At 47.1% G+C, this 23259-nt stretch overlaps 2 protein-coding genes across 11 annotated transcripts in view; one reads left to right on the top strand and one right to left on the bottom strand.

Moving 5' to 3' along the window:
* Positions 1 to 16315: 16315 nt before the first annotated feature.
* PTCH1 (patched 1) overlaps positions 16316 to 23259 on the top strand; it is a 75952-nt gene continuing 69008 nt past the window's right edge. For all 4 annotated transcript variants that reach the window (XR_014818335.1, XM_013980137.3, XM_084980954.1 and 1 more), the window contains exon 1: positions 16316 to 16677. Coding sequence is in view for 3 of the 4 variants with exons in the window: in XM_013980137.3 (XP_013835591.1) it covers positions 16675 to 16677 (3 nt within the window). In the remaining variant the exon portion in view is untranslated. The remainder of the gene's footprint in view (positions 16678 to 23259) is intronic.
* Positions 18678 to 22545, bottom strand: LOC106505124 (uncharacterized). 7 transcript variants are annotated; one of them, XR_002336291.2, is made up of 5 exons: positions 22218 to 22342; positions 21475 to 21780; positions 20964 to 21017; positions 19867 to 20079; positions 18678 to 18963 (listed from the first exon to the last, which is right to left on the bottom strand). XR_002336291.2 is itself a non-coding variant. In XM_084980956.1 (3 exons), exons 1-3 carry the CDS (start codon positions 22398 to 22400, stop codon positions 19936 to 19938), a joined length of 381 nt encoding a protein of 126 aa, XP_084837082.1. In that variant the 5' UTR covers positions 22401 to 22545; the 3' UTR covers positions 18678 to 19935. The 7 variants fall into 7 exon arrangements, 1 of the variants encoding a protein (XP_084837082.1); XR_014818337.1 differs by lacking the exon at positions 21475 to 21780 and having other exon boundaries at positions 18828 to 18963; positions 19867 to 19980; positions 22218 to 22545; XR_014818336.1 differs by lacking the exon at positions 21475 to 21780 and having other exon boundaries at positions 18828 to 18963; positions 22218 to 22542.

Here is a 23259-nt window from a genome sequence, read left to right on the forward strand (position 1 = left end):
AGAACCCAACCAGCATCCATGAGGCTTTGGGTTCAATCCCTAGCCTTGCTCAGTGGGTTAAAGATCTGATGTTGAGGTGGCTGTGGCTGTGGCTGTGGCCAGCAGCTGCAGCTCTGATTCGACCCCTAGCCTGGGAACTTCCATAGGCTGCAGGTGTGGCCGGAAAAAGAAAAAAGAGAAAAAAAGATGCAGCTTGATTTCTGACTGGCCACTATGGAAAGTTTCACTGACTCAGAAGAGCAGGTTTGGGGAAGGAAGGGACAAAGAATTCAGCTGGAGGAGGTGGGTGGGGACGTGTTCAGTTTTAGGCGCCTGGGAAGCATCCATGTCCAGGAGGCAGGTGGATGTAGAATCTAAACCTGAGGAAAGAGATTCGAGTGCCAGAGGGCTCACTGTCCAATCTTCATGGATCAAAGAGGAAGCCGGCCAGGAGAGCAGAGGCCAGCGATGGGCCCTGGGGTGCAGTAGCCTTTCAGGAGTAGGTGAGAGAACAGGAATCAGCAAAGGAGGCTGCGGAAGAGCAGCCAGAGATGCAGAAGCAGAAGGGAGGCCAAAGCAGGAGAACAGAGCTTAACCACCAGATGCTATGGTTCATTCAAGGGCTGTCCACAGTGTTTCCAGGGAACAGTCCATTGTCATCAGGGCAGCCCTGCTGGCCAAGGACGCTGGAGCCCCAGCCTCTCTGGCCACTGAGCAGCCTTAGCTGGAACTCCTGGAGCGAAGTGAAATGAGGTCAGATCACTGAGGTCCCCCACCAGCCTCCAGCACTGGCTATGTCATGATGATGGTACCAAAGAGCCTCAGGGGTGCCCTACGTCCGTGACCAGCTGCAGCACACACCTGCGGTAAGTCACACAACCTTCAGTAAGTCACACACCCTTCAGTAAGCAAGGCTCTGAGAGTCAGGGGCTGAAGTCATGTTTCAGGGGCTTGAAGGGGAGCTGGTTGGTGTTGAGGGAGGGGGGCAGAAAACAGACTCCAGGAACCCCAAATCTCCACCTACACATATATTGAATGTGTCTCTCCTTTTGCAACTGGCACACTATTTCAATGACATCCGAGTTGGCTCAGGATGACTCTACTGACCATGTGCATACTCTGCAAATTACAGCTTCACTGCTATTTTGAAATGCTTGCTTTGAAGGAAGTTCCATGATGTGGGAGTTCCTGTTGTGGCTCAGTGGTAACAAACATGGATAGGATCCATGAGGATGCGGGTTGGATCTCTGGCCTCGTTCAGTGGGTGAAGGATCTGGTGTTGCTGGGAGCTGTGGTGTAGGTCGCAGATTCAGCTGGGATCTGCCGTTGCCGAGGCCGGGGTATAGGCTGGCAGCTGCAGCTCCAATTTGACTCCTAGCCTGGAAACTTCCCTACGCTGTGGGTGCAACCCTAAAAAGCAAAAAAAAAAAAAAATGTCCATGATACAATGGATTCAGTTGTGCTCCTCCCAAAAAGATATGTTGAAGCCTTAGCCCCCAGTCCCTCAAAATATGACGACCTTTGGAAATAAGGTTGTTACGGATGCAATTATTTAAGATGATGTTTCCTGGGGTGGTGTGGACCCCTAATCCAATATGATCAGTGTCCTTATAAAAAGAGACAGATGCAGCCATACAGGGAGAGAGATGTGTGATGACAGAGGCAGAAATTGAAAGGATGTGTCTACAAGCCAAGGAATGCTGAGGATGGCTGGCCTGAAACAAACCCTCCTTCAAGCTCTCAGAACGAACCAACTCTGTCAGCACCTTGACTTTAGATCTCCAGCCTCCAGAACTGTGATCGAACACACTTCTCTTCTTCTGAGCCACCTTGTGTGTGATACTTTGTTATAATAGCCCTAGGAAACACACGCATGGGAAATTAGATGTCCATTTATGTTGTCATAAGACATTTCAATGTGAAATTTGTCAAAGCAAGGAAAGTTTGTCCAACAAAGAATTTGTTTAGGTTCTTTGACTATAATTTCAGGAGGTATATATCAGCTTTTTTTTTCTTTTCCTTTTTTTTTTTTTTTTTTTTTTTTTTGCCTTTTCTAGGGCTGCTTCCCACGGCACATGGAGGTTCCCAGGCTAGGGGTCTAATTGGAGCTGTAGCCACCAGCCTACGCCAGAGCCACAGCAACTCGAGATCTGAACTGCGTCTGCGACCTACACCACAGCTCACGGCAACACCGGATCCTTAACCCACTGAGCAAGGCCAGGGATCAAACCTGCAACCTCATGGTTCCTAGTTGGATTCGTTAACCACTGCGCCACGATAGGAACTCCACATATCAGCTTTTTTTCAGCTTTATTAAAGTATAGTTGAAAAATAAAATTGTAAGATATTTATTTATTTATTTATCATCCTTTTTTAGGGCCGCACCCACCGCATATGGAGGTTCCCAGGCTAGGGGTCGAATCAGAGCTATTGCTGCCAGCCTACGCCAGAGCCACAGCAATGCCAGATCCAAGCCATGTCTGCGAGCTACACCACAGCTCACTGCAACACCGGATCCTTAACCCACTGAGCGAGACCAGGGATCAAACCCGCAACCTCATGCTTCCTAGTCAGATTCATTTCCGATGAGCCACAACGGGAACTCCAATTGTAAGATATTTAAAGCATACAACATGAGAGTTCCTGTTGTGGTGCAGTGGAAACAAATCCGACTATTATCCATGAGGATTCAGGTTCATTGCCTGGCCTTGCTCAGAGGGTTAAAGATCCAGCATTGCCATGAGCTGTGGTGTAGGTTGAAGATGTGGCTCAGATGCTGCATTGCTGTGGCTGTGGCGTGGGCCAACAGCTGCAGCTCTGATTTGACTCCTAGCCTGGAAACTTTCATATGCCTCAGGTAAAGCCCCAAAAAGAAAAAAACAAAAACAAACAAACAAAAAAAAGCACATGATGTTTTGATGTATATGGTATATGTACATTTTGAAGATATTAGGGTTAATTACCACATCCATCTCCTCACATATTTACCTTATTTTTTCTTTATAGGGACCCACCTGTGACATACAGAAGTTCCCAGGCCAGGGGTCACATCAGAGCTGCAGCCATGGCAACACCAGATCCAAGCCAAATCTGATACCTGCACTACGCTTGCAGCAACACCGGATCCTTAACCCACTGGGCGAGGCCAGGGATCGAACCGACATCCTCATAGACATCATGTCAGGTTCTTAACCCACTGAGCCACAACAGGAACTCCTTTATTTTTTTTTTAATTTTTTTGGTGGAAATGTTTATATTCTACTCTTAGCAAATGTCAATTATACAACACAGTGTCATCAACTATAGTCACCGTGTAATAACACTGGATTCTCAGACCTTATTGATCTTATCACTGAAAGTTGATACCCTGTTACCAGACTCTCCCCATTTGCCCTGCCCTATCCCCTGGCAACCACTTTTCTGTTCTCTGGTTCTATGAATTTGACATTTTAAAAAATTCTCCATATAAGTGATACTAGACAGTATTTTTCTTTTTCTGTCTGGCTTATCTCACTTAGCAAACGCTCTACAGTTTCACCCATGTTGTTGTAAATGACGGGATTTCCTTCTTTTTTAAGGCTTATTAATATTCCATTGTAATATCCCACTTATGTTTTTATCTCATAATTTTATAATATGAAAATATGTACTGTTGGACTCCCTGTTGTGGCTCAGCAGGTTAAGGACCTGATGTTGCCTCTGTGATGATGTGGGTTCAATCCTTGGCCCGATTCGGCGGGCTTTGGATCTGGAGTTGCTGCAAGCTGTGGCATAGGTTGCACATACGGCTTACATCCAGTGTTGCCATGGCTGTGGCATAAGCTGCAGCCGCAGCTCCGATTCAAACCCTAGCCCAGGAACTTCCATAGGCCATGAGCGCAGCCATAAAAAGAGGGGAAAAATAGAATCCGAATGGAGCAGCTCAGGTCACTGCAGAGGCTTGGATTCAACCCTCAGCCTGGGTGCAGTGCATTAAAGGATCTGGCATTGCCGCAGCTGCTTCCTAGGTTGTAGCTGCATTTGGGATTCAATCCCTGGCCCAGGAACTTCCATATGCTTCGGATGCAACCATTTTTAAAACAAGCAAAATTTCCACTAATTCCCCACTCAGATAAGTGCTTTTGAATCTCCTCCAGTTGATGCCATCGTGTTGTACGGTATTGTTTTTCCTATGTGTACCTTGTTAGAAAAAGTTGGACAGTGCTTGAAATACTAGAAGAGAGGGTATCAAGAAGTGATTCGTGGAGCCAAATAGAATTAACTGTAAGTCTGTAGAAGTAGGGGCATTAAAATGGGTGGATCACTCAGAGGAGAGTGGGCTGGTGGTCTGTTTCAAATCATGAAGGTTAAACACAAGTGCTCATCTGTACAAGCAAATGATGAGCTGTAATTTGTAAAGCCGCCTTCTCCTTCACTTCCTCCAGGCTATTGCTGTCTTCTAACAGAATACTTCTTAAGCGGCCTGTCACTTTACCCGTAGCTAAGCGACCTCATAATAGAACATCCTCTTAAGAGGAAAAGTCACTATTTTATGGATTTGTACTATTATGCACTTTATAACTCTTTTTTTTTTTTTTTTTGTCTTTTTGTCTTTTTGCCATTTCTTGGGCCCCTCCCACGGCATATGGAGGTTCCCAGGCTAGGGGTCCAATGGGAGCTGTAGCCGCCGGCCTACGCCAGAGCCACAGCAACGTGGGATCTTCAACCTACACTACAGCTCACGGCAACGCCGGATCCTTAACCCACTGAGCAAGGCCAGGGATCGAACCTGCAACCTCATGGTTCCTAGTCAGATTTGTTAACCACTGAGCCACGACGGGAACTCCCGCACTTTATAACTCTTAACAGCGATTTCAGTAAATATTACTGCTTCTAACGCAAAGAACCACTGAAATATCTTTATTTTTTAACATTTTATCTCTTTTTTATTACTAAAGCATATTTGATTTACAATGTTTTGTCATGTTCTGTTGTATATCAAAGTGACCCAATCACACACATTTATTTCCCTGTGCTATGCAGTAGGATCCCATTGCCCATCCGTTCCAAATATAACAATTTGCATCCCTAAAACCCCCCAAATACCCATCCATCCCACTCCCTCCCTTCCCCACCCAGGAGCCCCAAGTCTGCTCTTCTTGGCCATGATCTGTTTCTGTTTTTTGTTTGTTTGTTGATTATTTTTAAATAGGATCATCTGTTCCATATTTTAGATTCCACAAATAGGTGATACCATATGGTATTTATCTTTTTCTTTCTGGATTACTTCACTTTATGAGTCTCTAGATCCATCCATGTTACTGCAAATGGCCTCAGTTTGTCTTTTTCGTGGCTGAGTAATATTCCATTGTATACATGAACCACATCTTTTTAATCCACTCATCTGTCAATGGACATTTAGGTTGTTTCCATGTATTGGTTCTTACGAATAGTGCTGCTATGAACACAGGGGTGCATGTATCTTTTTCAATGAAATTTTGTCTGGATATATGCCCAACAGTGGAATTGCTAGATCAGGTGGTAGTTCTATATTCAGTTTCCTGTGGTACCTCCATAATGGTTGTACGAATTTACATCCCCACCAACAGTGGAGGAGGGCACCTTTTTCTCCACACCCTCTCCAGCAATTATTATTTGTTGTCTTGTTAATGATGGGCATTCTGACAGGTGTGAGGTGGTCCCTCATTGTGGTTTGGATTTGCATTTCTCTAATAATTAGTGCTATTGAGCATTTTCTCATAGGCCTGTTGGCCATCTGTATGTCTTCTTTGTAGAAATGTTTATTTAGTTCTTCTGCCCATTTTCCAGTTGGGTTCTTTGTTTTTTTGTTGTTGTTGCTGGGTTGCATGAGTTGTTTTGTATATTTTGGAGAGTTAGGCCCTTGTCTGCTATATCACTGGCAAAGATTTTCTTCCATTCTGTGTGTTGTCTTTTCATTTTTAAAATGGTTTCCTCTGCTGTGCAAAAGCTTTTGAATTTGATTAGGTCACATTGGTGAAATGTCTTTATAAGATGATCCCACACCCCCTCCCCAAATTAAAAGAGGTTCCCTGGTGGTTTAGTGGGTTAAGGATCCAGTGTTGTCAATGCTGTGGCTTGAGTCACTGCTGTGGCATGGGTTTGATCCCCAGCCCGGGAACTTCCACATCTATGGGTGCAGAAAAAAAATTGTTTTACAGATGACTCCATCAAAGGGTTGACTTAACGTAATACAGATTTTTAAAAAACGAGGCTTGGGTCCAAAAGTAGCAATGCATTTGCACAACATTTTCTGACTTTAAACTTCTATATTCTCATTCCCCAGGAAAAGATTATGTGGGGTTCTAGTCTGTACTTAGGGTATTACTTTGCTACAGAGGAAGCATGAAGGCAGAAATTCAGAAGTTGGACAAGATGGGATCCAGAAGTAGGGACCTGGATTCTAAGGGCAAGATTTGCTCTTGGGTGCCTCTGGCTCTTCCCCACCCCCTCCCAAGGAAGGCTCCCTCTCTCTCTCCCCATTTGATCTGGTCATCAGCCCCTTTTCCTCTCTTCAGCATCTTCTCCTTACCCCCTGTCCTCTCAGGGGACAGGGCTCAGGCACATGCTCCCTGTACCATGTGGCTCCTGCGTCTGCCACATTATTTTACTGTTTTTAGTTCTTCACACCCCACCAGGCCACCAGTTTGTCTAAGACTAAGACAGTGTCTTTAAAAAAAAAAGTTTCTACTCTGCACATGGACTTGGAGAACAGACTAGTGGTTGCCAAGGGGGAGGGGGAGGGAGTGGGATGGATTGGGAATCTGGGGTTAATAGATGTGAACTTGCATTTGGAGTGGATAAGCAATGAGATCTTGCTCTATGGCACAGGGAACTATATTCGGTCACTTGAGATGGAACATGATGGAGGATAATGTGAGAAAAAGAATGTATGTATGTATATATACATCCATGTGTGTGTGTGACTGGGTCACTTTGCTGTGCAGTAGAAAATTGACAGAACACTGTAAGCCAGCGATAATGGAAACAATAAAAAGCATTAAAATTAAAAAAAAAAGTTTCTACTCTGAAAAGACTCCTACATTCAAAAGTGTATTCATCACCGGTGTGTACCTTTTAAAGAACAATAATAAAATGAATTATTTTTGAAGCTCCCCAATCCCTTCACCTCCTGCACCCCTTGAATAACCTCTGTATCCTTGAATGGATCCTTCTTAAGTACTACCTGATTTTGACCTTTATATGAATGGAATTCATGTAGGCATTCTTGTGAGGCTTGCTTCTGACTCAGGTATTGCACCCAAGGCAATGTTTTTAAGATTCATCCACGTTGCTGTAAGGCAGCTATGGCTCATTTATTTTCACCTCTTGGTAGTTCCATTGTATGAATTCTCCACAGTTGATCTTTTCTACTTTGATGGACATTTTGGTCGGGTCCCATGTTATGCCATCACAAACAATGCTAATGTGAATATTCTTTTTTTAAATTTATTTTTAATTGTTATTTCTCCAATACAATTTTTTTTTCTCCTGTACAGCATGGTGAGCCAGTTACACATACATGTATACATTCTTTTTTCTCGTATTATCATGCTCCATCATAAGTGACTAGACATAGTTCCCAGTGCTACACAGGATCTCATTGCTAATCCATCCCAAAGGCAATAGTTTGCATCTATCAACCCCAAGCTCCCAATCCACCCCATTCCCTCTCCTTCCCCTGATATGAATATTCTTGAATGCACCTCTGGACCTCATGTTTCTCTTGGAGATACGTCTAGGAACGAGATTCAACCTTTCTAGATAATGCCAATTCTTTTCCAAAAGCAACAAACCCAGTCTACACTCCAACCAGCAGTGCCCCAACATCTCCATTGTTTCAGTCTTGCTCACAGTGGCCATGGCCAGACTTTTAAATTTGGCCAGTGTATTGGGTATGAAATGGTATTTGGTATTTGATGTGTTCTTAAGGAAGACCTCTTGTTTTCACTCCACAGGTCCAGGCACCTAACAGAGGACTATGCATGTTAGTGGAAGCTCACAAATCTTGTATTTGGTAATGAACAGCAATAACGCAATGTGGCCAGTACGATTACAGAGAAGAAGATGAACGGATTTGTAAATTAACCAAGTGTCCCTTAGGTCTTTGAATCTGGGGGCACAACAGAATCACCAGGGCCTCCTTTTATTTTATACTTGACATGTGATTGCGAAAAAACTTCAAACACACCATAATATTAGGAGGACTTTGCCTTGAACACATGCACCCAGCTCCTACCATTAGCAATTTCTTATACTTGCTCGAAGGGGGATTCTTTTGACAAATGTCATTCCAGAGGCTGGGATTCTAACTTTATTGCTCTGAAAAGGAAGAAAAGTTATTTATTTTTGTTTCTTTGTTTCTGTTTTTAAACTCCCCAGGTGATTTCGATGAGCAGCCTGCCTTGGAAACCACTGCCTGAAGGCACAGGCTGCAATAAATAAACAAGACAGATTTATAATTAGCCCAGCAGTATCCATTCTTTGGGGGGCAGGGGAGAGTTCTGCTGGGTGCCTAAAGCCATTTTCTCAGTCCACCAGCATTCCTAGGAAGTGTGTCACCCAGTGTCAATTCTGCGGAGGTGTGGACAGGTCCCTAGAAGGTGGCAGACCAGGTCCTTTCAGCAGGACAAGCCAAGAAGGACACAGCTCCAGTCCACCTTGACTTCCCCCTCTCAACATCACAAAGGAACTTACCCCTCAGATGCAAACCAGCCCCTGTCAACATTCGGGTGTGATTATGGGGTGAACTATATCCCCCCCAAATTCAAATGTTGAAGCCCCAACATCTCAGCATGTGACTGTGTTTGGAGATAAGTCTTTCAAGACGTAATTAAATTAAAATGGGGTCATACGATGGGCCCCAAATCAGTATAATTGGTGTCCTTTAAAAAAAAAAAAAAGGAAATCCGGGGAGTTCCCATTGTGGCTCAGCGGTAACGAACCCAATTAGTATCCATGAGGACGTGGGTTCGATCTCTGGCCTCGCTCAGTGAGTTAAGGATCTGGTGTTGCCATGAGCTGTGGTGTGGGTCACAGATGCTGCTCACATCTGGCGTTGCTGTGGCTGTGGCATAGGCCGGCAGCTGCAGCTCTGATTGAACCCCTAGCCTGGGAAACTCCATATGCTGCGAGTGAGGCACTAAAGCGAAAAAAGAAAAAGAAGAGGAAATCTGGACACATACACACACAGAGGGAAGACCACATGAAAACCTAGAAAGTGTCCACCCACAAGCCAAGGAGAGACACCCCAGAAGAAACCAACCCTGCCAACACCTTGATGTTGGACTTCTAGCCTCCAAGACTGTTAGAAAATTAATTTCTGTTGTTCATGGAACTCTGTTATCATAACCCTGGCAAACTAATACAGGTGTGGAGAGGAAGGGACAAAGCCTGGGCTCGGACCACCAGATAGGCAGACCCAGGCTCTGCCTCCCTCCGACTCCCCACTGAACAGGCCTCCACCCACCACTGGTCAGAGTTGCTGGAGAATGTGTCACCTGCCTGGTGCCCTCCTCGTGGGGGCTGCTGGGAAACAGAAACACACATCCTTTCCAGGCGCTTGTTCATCAGAGGGTCTATTTCACAAGCACAGGAGGGCTGCTATCCATATATATGGGGGGGTGTCTTCAGAGCCAATGGCAGGTCCCACCTGCAGCCAAGCAGCCTCGGGACACAACCTAATGACCTGGTTCAAGGAGGCTTCAGCCACCCCCTCACACCTCAAACCTTCCCCTACTATCCTACCCACACAGAGCCTTTAGACTCACACAACCGCCTTCACTCAGAGGGGAAGTGAAATTTGGCTCACTCCTCCAAATTTTGGATTGTGGAATTCAAGTAAATAGAGTTGGGTTCTGCGCCTTTTCCCCCAACGGATGACATGACGAATTTTAAGAACAACAATGTTGGAATTCCCGTCGTGGTGCAGTGGTTAACGAATCTGACCAGGAACCATGAGGTTGCGGGTTCAATTCCTGGCCTTGCTCAGTGGGTTAAGGATCTGGCGTTGCTGTGAGCTGTGGTGTAGGTCACAGACGCGGCTCAGATCCCACGTTGCTGTGGCTGTGATGTAGGCCGGTGGCTACAGCTCCAATTCGACCCCTAGCCTGGGAACCTCCATATGCCATGGGAGCAGCTCAAGAAAAGGCAAAAAGACAAAAAATAAATAAATAAAAAAATAAAGAGAGGATATTAAAAAAACACACACAACAATGTTAGTTGTGTAAAGTAGCATTTTTTTTATCAGGTAGAGGTGATATTTTTCAGAGATGGCCAATTTTAACATTTTAATATATTATTCTTATTTTCACATTTTATTTATTTATTCATTCGTTTGTTTGTTTGTCGTAGGGCTGTACCCACGGCATACAGAAGTTCCCAGCCTAGGGGTCGAATCAGAACTGCAGCTGCCGGCCTACACCACAGCCACTGCAATGTGGGATCTGAGCTGCACCTGCAACCTACACCACTGCTCAAGGCAATGTAGGATCCTTAATCCACTATGCAAGGCCAGGGATCAAACCCAGATCCTCATGGATACTAGTCGGGTTCATTTCCACTGAGCCACAGTGAGAATTCCACATTATTTTTATTTAAATATGTTGATATTTAAATAAAAGTATAAATTATACAAATAGCTATGAATACACATATTTTCCAAGGACATAAGTTTGTTTTGTATCTCTTTGGTGATAGCGCCATGACCATGAAATACAAAATTGGAATTGTAAGCATTGTCATTTTTTAAAAATTTAAGTATAGTTGATTTATAACATTGTGTTAGTTTCATAGTGATTCAGTTTTTTTCAGATTATATTACCTTATAGGTTATTATAAGATATTGACTACAACTCCCTGTGCTATATAGTAAATCCTTGTTGCTTATCTATTTTATGTATGATCGTTTGTATTGGTTAATCCCATCCTCCTCTTTGTCCACTCTATGCTTTGACAACAATAAAATAAGAGTAAGCCACTAGGGTCGGTTTCATTTTTTGAGGTATGGGGTTCCACAGGTACTTCTTTTCCTGCTTCTTCTTCCCTTGAGATGACCGGCCTATTTGAATACAACTCTACTGTGTATCTCCCTACTTGGTAACAGGGTCCCTTGGAGCCTTTAGTCTATGACATCCCAGGTCTCACTCCCTCCCTTTTGTTTCCAAGCTGTTTGTGCAATTTTTTCTACTCTGAAATCCTGTTTTACTTCTTGTTGGTGGTGGGGTTTTCTCTGTGGGTTTTTTTGTTTTGTTTTGGTTTGGTTTTTTGTCTGTTTGTTTGTTTTTGCTTTTTAGGGCGGCACCCACAGCATATGAAAGTTCCCAGGCTAGGGGTCAAAATGGAGCTACAGCTGCTGGCCTACACCACAGCCACAACAAAGCAGGGTCTGAGCCATGTCTGCAGCCTACACCATAGCTCATGGCAACGCTGGATCCCCCACCCACTGAATGAGGCCAGGGATCGAACCCACATCCTCATGGATACTAGTCGGGTTCATTACCTCTGCATCACAGTGGGAACTCCCACTTCTTCTTGTTTGAACTGTTCTCCTTTTTCTGTTTCAGTGCTGCAGCTTTCACTGTAATTCAATTGTTCATTTAGTCTCCTAATTCCAACCAACCACCTCCAAATACTTCTTACCCTCCAGTCCTCAAAACTATAAGTCTACAAGTTGGTTTGGCCTGTAGTATCTTCCTGAGAGGAAGAGAAAGGGGTTAGTCATTTTAGAACAGAAATCCCTACATTGGGCAAACCTGCTTTTAACAAAAGCTTAGACTGTCTGATCCAGGATTAAAGAATAGCCACACTTACGGTGACCATGTGTGAGAGTGGCATTTATCCTGAGATGAAGAGTTTCTCAAATGTGGACAGATGTTTCTTCTGAACCCTCAGTTATTCATTTGAAGCCTGCCAGTTGCTAGAGGTTACTGTCGGGAAGGGGATGAAAGTGCCTAGACACCCACTATTAGTGGAGCCAGGGAATAGGGGATCCTAGAATGAAGAAGTGTGTGTGTGTGTGTGTGTGTGTGTGTGTGTGTCTAACAAGGGTAACAACTGTATCTCAAGTCACAGCAGATTTTCAGAGACAAACAGAGCCAGGGATGATCTGTCCATCAACAGAATTGATCATGCTCACCTGGTCTGTTTTCAGACCTGTTTCTAAAGGTCCCTCCAGAGTTCCTGTCGTGACAGTCATAATGAACCTGCCTAGGATCCATGAGGACACGGATTCGATCCCTGACTTCACTCAGTGGGTTAAGGATCCGGTGTTGCCATGAGCTGGGGTGTAGATCACAGACATGGCTCAGACCCCACATTGCTGTGGCTCTGGTGTAGGCTGGCAGCTGCAGCTCCAATTCAACCCCTAGCCTGGGAATCTCCACATGCTGCTGGTGTGGCCCTAAAAAGCAAAAAATAAAAAATAAAAAAAGCAAAAGGTCCCTCCATTGTCCCTTCCTTGATGCCCTATATGTCTTCATCTGATCCTGGCTTAATGCCTTAAAATCTCCAACTTGGGAATTAATTTCCCTGGGCAGGGCTCTAACATTCCAAGCTAACTTGCAAAAGGATTGTCCAGCAGCCTCATCAGCTATTCATGTCTTGATGCCAATTGGCTTATCAGATTGGGCAGGCTAGAACTGAGCCGGCTGCTGGAAGCCTTGGCTGTCATTGACACCTCCACAGCAAGGGGGTTACCAGCAGCATCGGAGCTGACTCTGCAGGAAGGGGTGAGGTGAAAGCAACTTTAGAATGGCCGAGGCAGCTCTTTGATGAGAAAGAGCCCACCCACCCTGGTGGAGCATCTCAGAGAAACACCAAGAAGGTAACAACGAATGGGGTGCACTGGGCCCTGGAGAATATATATCTGGGAATTGATGATTTAATGTTTCTAACATCTAAGAGTGGAGGGAAGAGAGGCACCACCGCAGTGAGATAATTTTCAAAGCCTGATTTCAGGAGAAGGAAACAAAGGACGACTTGCTACAGAGAAAGAGAATTTCCAGTGAGCTCCCCCTCCTGCCTGAACTTTTAGCTTCTGACACCAACGGTTTTCTCTCTCTGATTCACTAAATCCACCGCTGCCCAACTCCAAAAATCCACACTCAAATCAAGATTGTTTTTGCTCCCAATTGTAAAGCATTTGACTGAAGTATGACATATATTAGCATATCTTAACAGCTGGAAGCAAGACCCCAAAATCTGGGCAGCTCTGTCACCTCCATGTTCTGTAGAGGGGGCAATTTGACAGAAAGCTCACAACGCTTCAGGGCCCCTTACTGCACAGCCTCCTTCCCCCTTCCAAGGCCCTGGACATGATTTGGTTTGTGATTCTGACTTCTTTTTTTTGTCTTTTTAGGGCCGCACCTGCAGCATTTGGAGGTTCCCAGGCTAGGGATCCAATCAGAGCTACAGCTGCCAGCCTACGCCAGAGCCACAGCAACTCGGGATCTGAGCTGTGTCTGCAACCTACACCACAGCTCACAGCAATGCCGCATCCTTAACCCACTGAGCGAGGCCAGGGATCAAACCCTCCACCTTGTGGTTCCTAGTCAGATTTGTTTCCACTGCGCCACGACGGGAACTCCTGATTCTGACTTCTTAAAGAAGCACTCCCCTCCCAAACTACACATGCCTATGAACAGAGTCCTTTGATAGACATCCAAAATGTAGAATTTCAGAGGGGATCCAGCAAACCTGGATCTACCCCTGATGATCAGCCTTGGCCACACGCAGGGAGCACATGGCCAAGTTTGCACGAGGGTCTTCATTTTAATTAGGAAAAGCAAACTCTACAAATTCTACTCTAGAGAGAGTTCTCTGCAAAACTGCCTTACCTGGCAACTTTATAATATGGGCCATTTAAATGTCCTTGGCTAAGCTGTTTCCTCTTTTTTCTTTTCTTTTTTTTTTTTTTGGCTTTTGGCTTTTGGCTTTTTAGGGCCGCACTGGCAGCATATGGAGGTTCCCAGGCTAGGGGTCTAATCGGAGCTACAGCTGCCAGCCACAGCCACAGCCACAGCAATGCCAGATCCGAGCCGGGTCTGTGACCTGCACCATAGCTCACGGCAACACTGGATCCTTAACCCACTGAGCGAGGCCAGGGATCGAACCTGCAACCTCATGGTTCCTAATCGGAATCATTTTCTCTGTGCCACAACAGGAACTCCATGTTTCCTCTTTTTTCTTATCCCCCTTTCTCTTTCATATTCTAGACCGCTCTGTTTGAAGATGTACTTGTATGTTCCTCTTTCTCACCTCACCCAAGTTTATTACAGGGTATTAACAGAGTCCTTTGATATGACATCCAAAATGTAGTATTTCAGAGGGAAATATTGGTGGGTTTGTTTTTCTAATTATCGTGATTCTTTGGATCCATGCTCAGCTAATATTCATTTGAGACCATTTTCTACTAAAGTCAATTGGTATGAAATGACTTTTTGGACCAGCCTAATTCATAGGGCTGCCTAGCATTCCAGGGTTTAACTATTAAATGTTTCAAACACATTTAGTAATTAATTCTGTAAACTCAAATGACTACTAAAGAATGGTATATCATCTTTGAGGGAGAGAGAGGATGTGATTCTCAGGTTTTGTTTTGTTTTTGTCTTTATGCTCCCGCGGCATATGAAGGGTCCCAGGCTAGGGGTTGAATCGGAGCTGTAGCCACCAGCCTACGCCAGAGCCACAGCAACGTGGGATCCAAGCCGCATCTGCGACCTACACCACAGCTCACGGCAACGCCGGATCCTTAATCCACTGAGCAAGGACAGGGATTGAACCCGCAACCTCATGGTTCCTAGTCGGATTCGTTAACCATACTGCGCCAAGACGGGAACTCCTGTTTTGTTTTAATAACCAACCACGTGTGTGTACACACACACACACACACCTAATCACACCGTCAGCCCCGAATGAGGTGAGAAAAAGGCTCCTTCCCTTGAAGACCATCTAGTTAACTTTTTTTTTTCTTCCCTAGGGCCAGGCCTGTGGCATATAGATGTTCCTAGGCTAGGGGCCGAATCAGAGGTGCAGCTGCCAGCCTACACCACAGCCACAGCAATACTAGATCCCAGCCAGGTCTGCAACCTACACCACAGCTCAAGGTAACACCGGATCCTGAACCCACTGAGTGAGGCCAGGGATGGAACCCACATCCTCATGTATGTTAGTCGGGTTCAAACTACTCAGCCACAAGGGGAACTCCCTAGTAAACTCTCGATAGTTTCAATAAATTATCTTCCCCCTTCCCCCTGTATCTGAAATTCATCTTTCTTCCAAACGGGGGTAAATTTTAAAATAGCACCTTTCAGCAGTCTGTGTGGGAAACAGTCTATCCTGCAGGTTCGAGCAGATAAAATGTTGAACATTGTAGCAGGGGCTCCCCTGAATAGGACTTTCCATTTAGGGTAAGAGGCTAAGAGTGGTTCTGCGCGGACCCACAGCGCTCCTGTCTAGCCCAATCACCCAAACTGGCCTCGTTTGGGAAGGCAGCGTGGGTGGGAGCGTTTGGGTGGCATACCCCAAAAACCACAGTAATTGGAAGGAAAAAAAAAAAAAAAAAGCAAATATCAATTAGTGATCCCTCAGCCAGCTACCAATCTTGGTTTCCAAGGAACTCCACCTTAGCCTCTTCAGAAGTAGCAGCTTCCCAGGGCCTCTCTCCCCACCCCGCCCCCCCGACAGAAGCTTCACGACACCGCATACATCTTGGTACAGTGAACATGTCCCCCGGGAGGCGCTTGTTATCTGCGGGACTTCCCCGGCTCTCTGCCTCCCTGTCAGCCTGTGGGCCTGTCAACCAGAAGGCTCCCAGCTTCCCGGCGTTTCCGTGGGAATGCAAACGGGAAAGCGCTTTGAAAACTGAGGACAGGAAAAGTGGTGCCCTTCCGAGGCGCTCTGGGCACCTCGCATTCCCCGGAGTGCCAAGGATGCTGAAATAAGCTTCCCTGATCCCCCAAGACACCCCCCCCCGGGGGGCGGGGGGGGGAGGCGTTGGGGCAAGAGGCTTGTGTTAGCAAATAACGTGCGTAGGGTGGGGAAGCCCTAGGTGGGGAAGGCGAGGCGGGGAGCGGAGACCCCCCGCCCCGCGGCCCCCAGCAGACAGAGCCGCGGGGGGCGGGGGGGGGGCCGGGGCTCGCTAGAGCTCGCTCGGCGGGACGCCTCCCAGGAGGGCGGGGAGGGGAGAGCCTGTTTACCCAGGAGGGCTGTGCTGATAGCACGTTCCTCGAGTTTACTTTGCTTTCCTTGAGTTTATTGTAAAGGGGTAAAGTTTTCGGATCTGTCACGTGACCCTGACAGGTCCTGCCTATGGCGCGGCAGACCACCCACGCCGAGGGCCATGGAACTGCTTAATAGAAACAGGCTTGTAATTGTGAGTCCGCGCTGCACTCCGCCGAAAGCCTCCGGCGGCCCAGCGCGCCGGGGTTTTTACACTTTCCGTTCCTTTTGTAAAGACGGAGGAGGAGGAGAAGACGAAGACGAAGAAAAAGACGACGACAGCGAAGACAAAGAGACCCGCGGCGACAAGGCTAGGGGGAGACGAGGGAAGACGGGGAGAAGACGGAGGAGCGGAGGACCAGGAAAGGGGGGCACGGGGGGGAAGGAATTGATGTGAAATCCAAGCGCAGCGTCCGCGCCATCGGCACCCACGCTCCGAGCAGGGCTTGACGGCCGGCTATGGTGAGTGCAGCCGGCGCGGCCGCCGCCGCCACTTTGCTCTCGCGCGGCGTGCGCCCCGGGGACGCGGGGTTGCGGGGCCTGGGCTCCCGGCGCGGCGGCCAGAGGGCCGGCCGGCCGGGCAAGCGGGCGGGGCGGGTGGCGCGCCGGGGCCGCGGGGCTGGGTGGGCTGCGCCGGCGGGGCGCAGGGGGCGCCGGCCAGCGTCTCCAGGCTCGCTCGTTCGCTCGCTCGCACGCTCTGGGCCCCCGCCCCCCGAGGCCAGCCCCGCGGGGTGGGGAGGGGGCTGGCTGCGGAGGGCCCGGCCGGGGAACGGCTCCGAGGGGAATTCTCACGGAGGGGGTCGCCTGGGATCCCATTTTCACGCTTGAAAGGGTCGCCACCTTGGCTTCCGCTCATCAGCCTGGTGGTGGCTACTGACTGCCAGCGAAGGCAGAGCTGGGGATGGAGGGCTGGTGCGGAGAGTGACAGCGCCGGGGGGAGGGTGCGGGCCGAGAGCGCGCGCGCACCCGGGCCACTTCTCCTGTCTCCCGGGAGCTCGGGGAGATCTGCCCCAGGGGTTGGGCGCACGCTCTCGCGCCCACAGCCGATGCTCTGGGCACCCGGGCTGGGACGCCTGAGTGGGACACCCAAGGTTAGGAGAGAAACACCTTATCAAAACCCGAAGCGCGAACATCCTCCTCCCCGCCGCTGTGGGTGGGAAAAGGGGCCAGAGGGGCTTTTCTGAGTTCAGGAAGGGGCCACGGGTAGAAGAGAGCTGGGTGTTGACTCTTGCATCCACGGAATCGGGCATTCTGGTGCCTGCCAACCACTAAGGAGATGGGCTGCTAGCCCAGTGCTGGGAAGGCTAAGTGTGGCTTGAGGGAAGCCCTGAGATTGGTGGGACTGATCCAAACCCATTTAGACCCGGTGACAACCCCGAGACCACAGGACCTCCAGAGATTGTATCTCAGGGGTGACATGTACACTCTGTCTTCGGGTATTTAAGTTGATGTTAAAAATGACTTCTACTTTGTGGAGGAGCAATAAATCCAAAGATTTCAGCTCTCAATTTACATCACCTAAGAAGGACCATAGACATCTATTCATATGTCTATGGAAGACATCCAGACACCTCTATTTTCTTTGACTTGGGAAAGGAGACCATCTTTTTTTTTATCCTTCTTCCCTGGGGGGGGGGTATAAAAGAACTAGACACAAACAATAAAGACCCACTATGGGTGGCTCTAAATATTTAACAATTGGATAACTGAAGTCTTGAACTACTACAATAGTCCTTTTTCAGCATTCTGTGTGTGTTCGATTTTTTTTTTTTTTTTTTTTTGCCTCCACTAGTTCAACATTCAATTAATTGCCTCCACAAAGAAAGACAATGCTTTTTGGTGCCTTTGTTACTGTAACTTATTCTTCCTGGGTGGTACCTCAGGTTAAATTGTTGCCTCAGGTGCATTGTGTACCCATGTTGTAAAACAAGGGCTTTCAATTGTGAGTTTGTGTGTGTTCCAGTTGTCACCCAGCTTCCTTCCTTCCACAAGGCTGTAGAACGCCCTTTGAGTCCAAGATCTTTTTATATTAAAATGTTGAATCAAAGTAGAGACCAATGGGTCCATTCTCCATTTGGGGTATTAGCTTCATTTCAGACTCACTGAGAAATGTATCGAATTTCTGATTATAATCTAATCATAATGTAACAAGCTATTTGGATAGGAGTTAGCACCATTTGGAGTTATTTTGTTGGGGGGGGGAGCTTTTTCTTTTACAAGTTGTCTTCAACTTTCTACAGATAGAGAAACTGATGAGGCAAATCAATATGGACTGAACGGATTAAAATATCTGTCTTCCCTATTTTATGCCCCCCCACCACACACACACACACACACACACACACACACACACACACACACCTTTTATTTTCTCCCGCCTCTGCCACAGTGTATAAAGCCCTATTGAGACGTGTAGGCGTGATGTGTAAACCGGATTAGCAGTATGAAAGAAAGACACACAATAAGCTGGAATTGTTTTACTTCCCTTTCATTTCTCATGCCTATATCTCTAATAAATTTGTTGCTCCAGCAGTGGGTCAAAGGGATCATGTTGCTCAGCTTCTTTTTCATGCAAGACCCGATGGCAGAGATCACTGAAATGAATGATGTGCCTTCTGCCAAATGCAGAGCTTGATATGGATATGTTATGTGGGTAGACAGAGATGAGGGGAGAGATGGAGGGGGAAATGTTCACAGTCTGAATCTTTCCAGGATACATCTCTCTTAAAGTAATGTGGTTCAGAAGATCTATAGACAAGGGAGGAAATCAATGTGAAGGTTAATGCTGCTTTCTTTCAAGTTGCATTGTGTAGACTCTGAACATTTTCTCTACAGTTGGTGACGTTCCCAGCAAGAGAATACCAATGGCTTTGGCACTGCATAAAGTCTTTTTCAAACTAGTATGTGACTCTGTAAAACTATAATTTCTGGGACCTTCCAGGACACCTTCTCTGTGGCCCCCTAGCCCCCACCAAACTCGCTATAAGCTCACAAAAATGCCAGTGCTCCTGGGTTTGTGCTGTAGCCCCCTCATTTACTCTTTTGTAGAGTTGGGAGCAGCTTCCCATTAAAGGAGATCAGGGGTAATTAGCAGCATTATTTTGACAAGTTGGCTAGAGCTGTTCCCTTTCCTCCAGTTCTGGGGAGGGGGTGGATGGGGAGGGGAGGAAAGAGAAGGTGGAAGAGAGAAGGGGAGGGGAGTCCTGCTTTAGGGGGTTACATTCTGTGACTGCTGAATCGTTTTTTGCCTCCCCCTTTTAGATTCATTTTCTACCATCACCTTTAAGCAAATACAAAAGCTGCCAATGAGAAAATAATAAGGCATTCTTAGGGAGCCAAGAAATGGCTTGAATTGAGTCAACTCAACTCTTATCCAAGGTACCTGCTTTGAAGTGCTCAGGCTCTGGCCCATCACTCACATCCTGTACCCTAGCTCTCCATCCCTAAATAGAATATTACATCAAATCCCTAATTCCTCTCCCCATCAAAGCCTCTCAGCGTGGGGCTTAATGTAATGTTTGCAATTCTTTGCATTTGTGCAAAAGAGCATTAAGCTCCGTAGACAAAATTATAACATAGCCCATGGGTCACATTGTTAGAATATATTTACTCCTTCATTCATTGGTACTCTGCAGAAATTAGCAAAATTACCTTTGATTTTAAAGACCCAATTAGTTGGATCTGTGAAACCAGTGAACAGTCAAGTTCCATCGTGGTTTCTCATTCCTCTGCCAAGTGCAGCTCCCCAAAGTGCTTATCATTGGACTGTCCAAACACAAATGGCAGATGTTTTATTTCAGTGTCATCATTTGGATAATCGGATGCCATTTTTGAGATGTGCGTGGTGTGGCCATGGCTATTTGACTGTTGGAGCAGAGAAGAGAGAAGATAGGGAATCATGTTTTAAGAGTTTCAGGAATCTGTTTTGAAAACTACAAACTCCAGTGAAGTCTTGGATCATGATGGGGAGACCAAAATGACAACGGATGCGTTGAGATGGACTTGACTTGGAAAGGGAAAATGGGACACTCAGAAAGAGGGCCGGCCACTCCTGCCGGTTGAAAAAGGCACCAAGCTTCTCACTTGTTTGATAACTCTCAGGAAGGGAGCCATGCTGCAGAAAAGGCCATTAAAGGGACTTTTTCCTGCAGACACCTTCGCAGGCCTGGCTCCTTCTCTCAGCCTCATCTCAGGTCTGGAGGATCCTTGTGATTAGTTGAAGTTAACAAACCCGGTGTGGCGCAGCACTCCCTGCACAGGGCATGCATATTAAAGCCGACAATGCTTACAAATGTAAATAAGGGCAGATTGATTAGGAACAACTTTATCGCTGGGAATGTCGAACTCACATGCATCAGCAATGAGGCAAATTGGGGGCAGCCTCAGCCCTGACCACCCAAGTCGAGCAGGCTCCTCTTCCCTTTCTTAAAACGTTACAGAAACAAGGCCAATTAGATCCTCAAAGTAATTCATCTCCGTGTATGAAAAAAGCAGACCACAGGGGAAGCGGCGGGTTGGGGGTGGGGAGATTAAGATAGTGCTTGTTAGAGCCCAGGCTGGGGATTGCGTCCTGGAACCGATGGGGAGAATTTACAGGCCCGGACCATTGTCTGAGATGCTGAAAAGTTAACCTATCAAACAGCGGGTGAGGGGGCTCAGGGAGCTGAAAACCCTAGAGATCAGTGTTCAGAACGTTTTAGGAATTAAGTCAAACCCAGGGAAATGAGCCCGAGTGGAAGAGGCTTTACCATTGAAATGGTGCACATGTAGCAGCAGCCAGAACTGAGAGGATATGCAGCTGCCTGCGGAGAGTAACAGGGAACCATTATGGATAAATAGCTTACAATGTTATTTCGGAATCTCATGATCTAAGTAGCTATACTGAAATTCCTATAAAACATTGGGAGGAAAAAACTATTATTTTAGAAAAAAGTTGTAAAGAATTTTGTAAAGACAAACATAGCACTCTGTCTATAACTACGTGGTCACCTCTGCCATACAGCACGCCTCAAATATAAAAATACAGACGTGTAAAACTAGGGGTACCACCCCCAAGTCTTTAAAAAGTAATTTCCAGCGGCAAACATAAAATGGTTTGAGTCGAAACGTCTGCAGAACCATTCAGGGAGAAAACCTAGAGTAATAGTAAGTCACGTTTCCTGCTATTTATCAGATATAATAAAAATCAGGATATTGCTCAAAGATCAAGTTTGCCCTGTGTCGAGCCTAGTGTTCCTGCGATATTATTTATTAACGTACTGTCATTGGAATTGCACGCGGCTTGTCTTCCCTTCAGGATTTTCGCAGCCCTTCCCAGAGCCGCTCACAAAAATCACGTGCTCCTCCGGAGTTTTGAGTTTTGAATTTCCGCGCTGGCCGGGTACTCTGGTCCTCCTCCTGATCCCCTGCACACCCCCGGGCGCTGCTACTCTAGGTCTCTCTCTCTTCTACAGGACATCCTCCCCTGCTCAGGGTACTGCACACGTTTGGCTGCTCTGGGATTCACAGGGTAGGGCCTCTCCGTGAAACCAGGAAGGAGAAAAAGCCAGAGGTTCGGTGGTGAGGCTGGGTTGGGAGGAGAGAGATGGGGGAAAAGAACAGGGTGAAAGAGGAAGAAGAAAGGAAAGGGAAGATTGAAAGAAGGGGGGAGGGGGGAGAGAAGCCGCCGAAGAGGAAGTAAGGCGGCTGGGAGGGCTGGCGGAGAGGCCCCCCGCGGGAGCCGCGTGGGCCGCCCGGGTGGCCGGCGCGCCGGGCTGTAGTCCCTTTCGGGCCGGGGCCGCTGAATGGGAAGGGACCCGTGCGCTCAGCGATTGGCGGGCTGTGGGGAGGCCGCGCAGGCATTGGGCAACGTAAGGGGGCCGGACCTCCTTCAGGAATGTACTACGGAGCGTCCGGCACGTCCGTCTGCGCCGGCGGGGCGCGCGCCTAGCCTGGGCTCCCGGGAGCCAGCGCTGGAGACGTGGAGCCCACCTGGCGCGAGCCGGCCGCACCGACTTCCCTACCTGTTTGACCAGAGCTGCGCGGGCCTGGAGAGTCTGGAGCTCGGGCGCGCACACACAACCGGGCGCACCGGGACATGCGCGCGCTTTATAGGCCTCCGGGCCCCGAAGCGCGCGCCTACCGGGCCCCGAGTCACGTGGTCTCAGAGGCTCCGCCTTCTCCCCGCTCCTCCCCTTTCCCTCCATCTGGGTTTCTTTCTTTCCTTTCCTTTCTTCTTTTTTTTTTCAATGAACACACACCGTGTGCATCTTAAAGCCACACTGCCCCATTTCCCGATTTCAGTTGGCTTCTTGCTGCTGCGAATCAGTTTGCAGTTCAACCTTGTTTTTAAAAGAAGAAAAAATGAGCAAAAAATGCTAAAATGAGACAGAATCGAGGGTTTGTGGGTCTGGTCCCTATTGCAGGGAGGAACTTAACTTGCGAATGTAAGAAAACACTCAAAAAATTTTTTAATCAAAAGCGGAGCTGTGTAAGAGAGTTTAATTTGTTTGTGGCCGAGGATCCACCTTAGAGTCGCGGGTTTTCTTCCCCAACGGGAAGTGAATCCCCAGGATGTCTCGGTGACACTGGCTGCACTGTCTGGACAAGTCCTTGCAATCAGTGCACAATTTGTTTCAAATGAATCCAACATCAAACGTCTTGTTCTCCTTTATGTCACGCTATTATTAAATATAACAGGATGCGTACTGGGGTTTTTTTTTGGTGGGGGGGGACGTTTAAAATAGACTTTAAGTGAACAGGGACTTCTGGTTAATTTTTTTAACAAGGGGGGTCCAAGTGAATCCCAAATAGAAAAACTTTTCTCCCTTTCTAAAGAAAACATTTTTTGTTTCTCGGGTTGTTTAAAGGATTCTGTTGTTTCTCCTTTACATATGTCGCATTAAAGATTCAAATAAAAAAGCCTCTGCCTCCACGAGACTGCTTCGGTGTCTGGATTCTACGTTTATAAAACACTGAGTCCCTCAAATCAGGATGCTGCCGTGGGGTTTTGAGAGGAAAGGGGCGGGGGGGGTACGGAATTTAAGAAAGGGTGGCTTTTCTCAA

This window comes from Sus scrofa, chromosome 10, assembly GCF_054392235.1.
Source record: "Sus scrofa isolate SSC_HxYL_T2T_F1_AM1 chromosome 10, Sscrofa_HxYL_maternal_Yorkshire_Landrace_v2.0, whole genome shotgun sequence".
NCBI lineage: Eukaryota > Metazoa > Chordata > Mammalia > Artiodactyla > Suidae > Sus > Sus scrofa.

Coding starts and splice junctions, on each gene's coding strand:
- LOC106505124 (XM_084980956.1), bottom strand. CDS start 22,400: ATGGAGGGAAAGGGGAGGAGCGGGGAGAAGGCGGAGCCTCTGAGACCA. Junction 21,018..22,217: donor GCGCAGCTCTGGTCAAACAG/GTAGGGAAGTCG, acceptor TACTCTCCGCAG/GCAGCTGCATATCCTCTCAG. Junction 20,080..20,963: donor ACATGTGCACCATTTCAATG/GTAAAGCCTCTT, acceptor CTGCTCCAACAG/TCAAATAGCCATGGCCACAC.